This window comes from Mesoplodon densirostris, chromosome 1 (genome assembly GCF_025265405.1).
Source record: "Mesoplodon densirostris isolate mMesDen1 chromosome 1, mMesDen1 primary haplotype, whole genome shotgun sequence".
NCBI classification, from domain to species: domain Eukaryota; kingdom Metazoa; phylum Chordata; class Mammalia; order Artiodactyla; family Ziphiidae; genus Mesoplodon; species Mesoplodon densirostris.
In genome coordinates, this window is record NC_082661.1 from 103041202 (window position 1) to 103045036 (window position 3835).

The 3835-nt window shown below is 48.4% G+C and overlaps 1 protein-coding gene across 1 annotated transcript; it reads left to right on the top strand.

The window, feature by feature from the left end:
• Positions 1–1658: 1658 nt before the first annotated feature.
• BLOC1S4 (biogenesis of lysosomal organelles complex 1 subunit 4) lies at positions 1659–3129 on the top strand. The gene has a single exon (XM_060089263.1). The coding sequence runs from the start codon at positions 1705–1707 to the stop codon at positions 2356–2358; it is 654 nt and encodes a 217-aa protein (XP_059945246.1). The 5' UTR covers positions 1659–1704; the 3' UTR covers positions 2359–3129.
• The last annotated feature ends 706 nt before the right edge of the window (positions 3130–3835 follow it).

Below are 3835 nucleotides of genomic sequence, written 5' to 3' on the forward strand. Positions count from 1 at the left end.
TGTCTCAAAACCATATAATTGTGCTTTGACCTCTAAAAGGTGGAACAGTTCTCAGAGCTTTCTGAAAGACTGTCTCCCAGGTTATAATCCGCAGGTTGGCTCGAATAAAATTTTCCATTTCTTTCTTTGATTGACTGTTGATTAAGAGGTATTTTACAGTCACAACTCCTTGTTTTTTTCTGGCAGTACCCTGGATTTGATCTTTACTATAAAGCTATTTTTAGTTTTGTTTCTTTTTTTAAAAGATTATTTTGATGTGGCCCATTTTTAAAGTCCCGTCACAATATTGCCTCTGTTCCACGCCTTGGCTTTTTTTTTTTTTTTTTTTTTTTTTTGCGGTACGCAGGCCTCTCACTGTTGTGGCCTCTTCCGCTGGGGAGCACAGGCTCCGGACGCACAGGCTCAGCGGCCATGGCTCACGGGCCCAGCCGCTCCGCGGCACGTGGGATCTTCTCGGACCGGGGCACGAACCCGTGTCCCCTGCATCGGCAGGCAGACTCTCAACCACTGTGCCACCAGGGAAGCCCCTGGCTTTTTTTTTTTTTTTTTTTTGACCACAAGGCATGTGGGATCCCAGCTCCCCAACCAGGGATTGAACCTGCACCCCCTTCATTGGAAGGTGAAGTCTTAACCACTGGACCGCCAGGGAAGTCCCTAATATTGTTTCTTTATTTTAGCCATCTGGAGAGGCTGAGAACTTTCAAAGTCATCAAGAATATCAAAGTTTGGGAATTCCCTGGCGGTCCAGTGGTTAGGACTTTGCCTTTCCATTGCAGGGGGCACAGGTTTGATCCCTGGTCGGGGAACTAAGATTCCACGAGTCGCGCGGCCAAAAAAAAAAAAAAACAACACAACGTTTAACAAACCTTCCTTTTGCTTATCTCACTTCTCTTTCATTTAACTATAAACAGCAAGAAGAAACTAGGGACAGTAGCCGGGAGACCGTCATGGTTCCTGGACATGTTCTATATCTTGACCTGGTTGGAGGTTATGTGGTTGTATGGATATGTAAAAAATAATCAGTGTGTACACTTAAGATACACAAACTTTACTGTATTCCTGTTACACGTTCTTATTCATTTTTGGCTGCATTGGGTCTTCGTTGCTGCGCGTGGGCTTTCTCTAGTTGCAGCGAGCAGGGACTGCTCTTTGTTGCGGTGCACAGGCTTCTCATTGCGGTGGCTTCTCTTGTTGTGGAGCACGGGCTCTAGGCGCGCGGACTTCAGTAGTTGTGGTATGTGTGATCAGCAGTTGTGGCTCGCGGGCTCTAGAGCGCAGGCTCAGCAGTTGTGGCGCACGGGCTTAATTGCTCCGCATCATGTTGGATCTTCGCGGACCAGGGCTCAATCCCGTGTCCCCTGCATTGGCAGGCGAATTCTTAACCACTGCGCCACCAGGCAAGTCCCAACACGTTGGGTGTTTTTTTTTTTTTTTTTCCCCAACACGCTCATGTTTTTTTCCGACACGCTCTGAGCGTGAGCACCTGTGCGCGGACAGCGCCGCGCGCGTGCATGAGCTTTCCGAGGCTGGAAGCAGAGATGGGTGCGCGTGCACATGCGCGGTCCAGAGGAGGCCAGTAGCAAGGGCGGGTGTGCGTGCGTGTACGTGCTCGCGCAGAGGCCGGAAGTAGTGCTGCGTGCTCTGCGTGCGCATGCGCGCGCAGAGGCCGGAAGCGGGGTTGGCGTTCCGGGTCAGTTGCGAGCCATGGAAGGTTTCGCGGAGGGCTGCAGGCTGCCGTGCGAGGGGCCGGCCGAGGAGGCCGAGCCCCAGGTGGCGGCCTGGAGCGGGGACAGCGGTAACGTGTCCCAGAGCCACAGCAGCGCATCGGTGCCGTGGGAGGATGAGGGCCCGGAGTCGGGCGCGCCCAGCCGGGACCTGCCGCTGCTGCGCCGCGCCGCCGCGGGCTACGCCGCCTGCCTGCTTCCTGGCGCGGGGCCGCGGCCCGAGGTCGAGGAGCTGGACGCGAGCCTGGAGGACCTCCTCACCAGGGTGGACGAGTTTGTGGGCATGCTGGACATGCTGCGCGGCGACTCCTCCCACGTGGTCAGCGAGGGCGTGCCTTGCATTTACGCGAAGGCCACCGAGATGCGGAGAGTGTACAGCAAGATCGACCGGCTGGAGGCCTTCGTCAGGATGATCGGCGCCAGTGTAGCCAGTCTGGAGGAGCAGGTCTCCAGGGCGGAGGCCGAGCTGGGGACGTTCCCCAGTACGTTTAGGAAACTCCTGCGCACAATTAACGTGCCCTCCTTCTTTAACAAGGCGCCCTCCAGCAGGTCCCAGGGGACCAGCTACGAACCCCCCGTCGTGTTTCGAACCGAAGACCACTTTCCTTGTTGCAGCGAAAGACCTCAGGTCTGAGTCCGCGGGACAGCGCTGCGAGAGGGCGGGTCTGAAATTCTCTCGAGTAGTAATCAAATCAGTTGAAAATCCTGTTACTAGACATACGTGATGTTGGAGTATGGAATTGTAAAGTTTATTTTTTGCACACTTGATTTCTCAGTATATTCATCATTTCACGAAGGATGTGTGATTTTCTACGTCTTCCAGTTCAAACTTGAAACTTCAAAGCTGCTTGTTGGGGGGCATCGGGGAAGCAAAATGAATGAACTTACCTGGGCACTGTGGCAGAACTGCTATTTTTATGGATTTTACAGCTCAACTAACAGTATTACCTTTTCAAGATTTGTATATTTGTATACCGTTAGGAAAACTGAGCCTTTGAAGCCTTGTTAATTCGATCCTAATAGTGATTCAGTTTTCAATAGCTTACTTCTAGGATGGTAAATTATTTAAAATTATATTAAACTTTCCGTATAGTGGATTGCAAACCGAAGGAAACTATACAATTTCTGAGAAAACGTATTGATTTATTGCAACTCATTCTGAAGTTTTTTTTTGAAAGTATGACCTCACAGTTTGTCCATAGCAAACGTGTCTATATATGATTCCCAACGTTTGGTTTATAATTAATATTAATAAAAAATTTAAATTTTATTGGAAAGGTTTTCCATCTGAAAAGGACTGTACGTATTTTCCTTTTTGCTTGTTTGAAAATAGACACGTTGAGTATCTGATTTTAGGAGTGGGATAAAGATAGTTCACAGCATTAAATATTTATTTCTCCTCAAAGTGAATAGTTAAATTATTTGTGTGGTAATATGACTGGTATTAGGATTTTGTTCTTTCACCGTGACGACGTGGAATCTTAAAGATCCCTTGCAGGTACAACAGGCTTTGATCTTGATTTTAATCTGTTTTATAAGGTGGTCCTCCTAGGTAGTAGAACTCAAGCATAGAGCTTAGGTTGCTTTTGTGTCATTTATCATAGATCTTTGAGGTTTGTAAAGTAGGTATATTCTCAGCTGTGTATTGTGAAAAATCTGATTGTGTAATCTCTGACCTTAGCTTTCATGGACCTTCTGTGTCACACATTTATATATATATATTTTAAATTTATTTTATTTGTTTTTGGCTGCATTGAGTCTTCGTTGCTTCGCGCAAGCTTTCTCTAGTTTTGGCAAGCGGAGGCTACTCTTCATTGTGGTGCGCAGGCTTCTCATTGTGGTGGCTTCTCTTTTTGCAGAGCACGGGCTCTAGGTGCGTGAGGTCAGTAGCTGTGGCTTTAGAGAGCAGCCTCAGTAGTTGTGGCGCACAGGCTTAGTTGCTCCGCGGCATGTGGGATCTTCCCAGACCAGGGCTCAAACCCGTGTCCCCTGCATTGGCAGGCAGATTCTTAACCACTGCACCACCAGGGAAGTCCCACACATTTACATTTTTTATTCAGGTTGTTCACTGATTACAAATTAAAGAACTCCTGAATTTAGAAGTGGAAAGA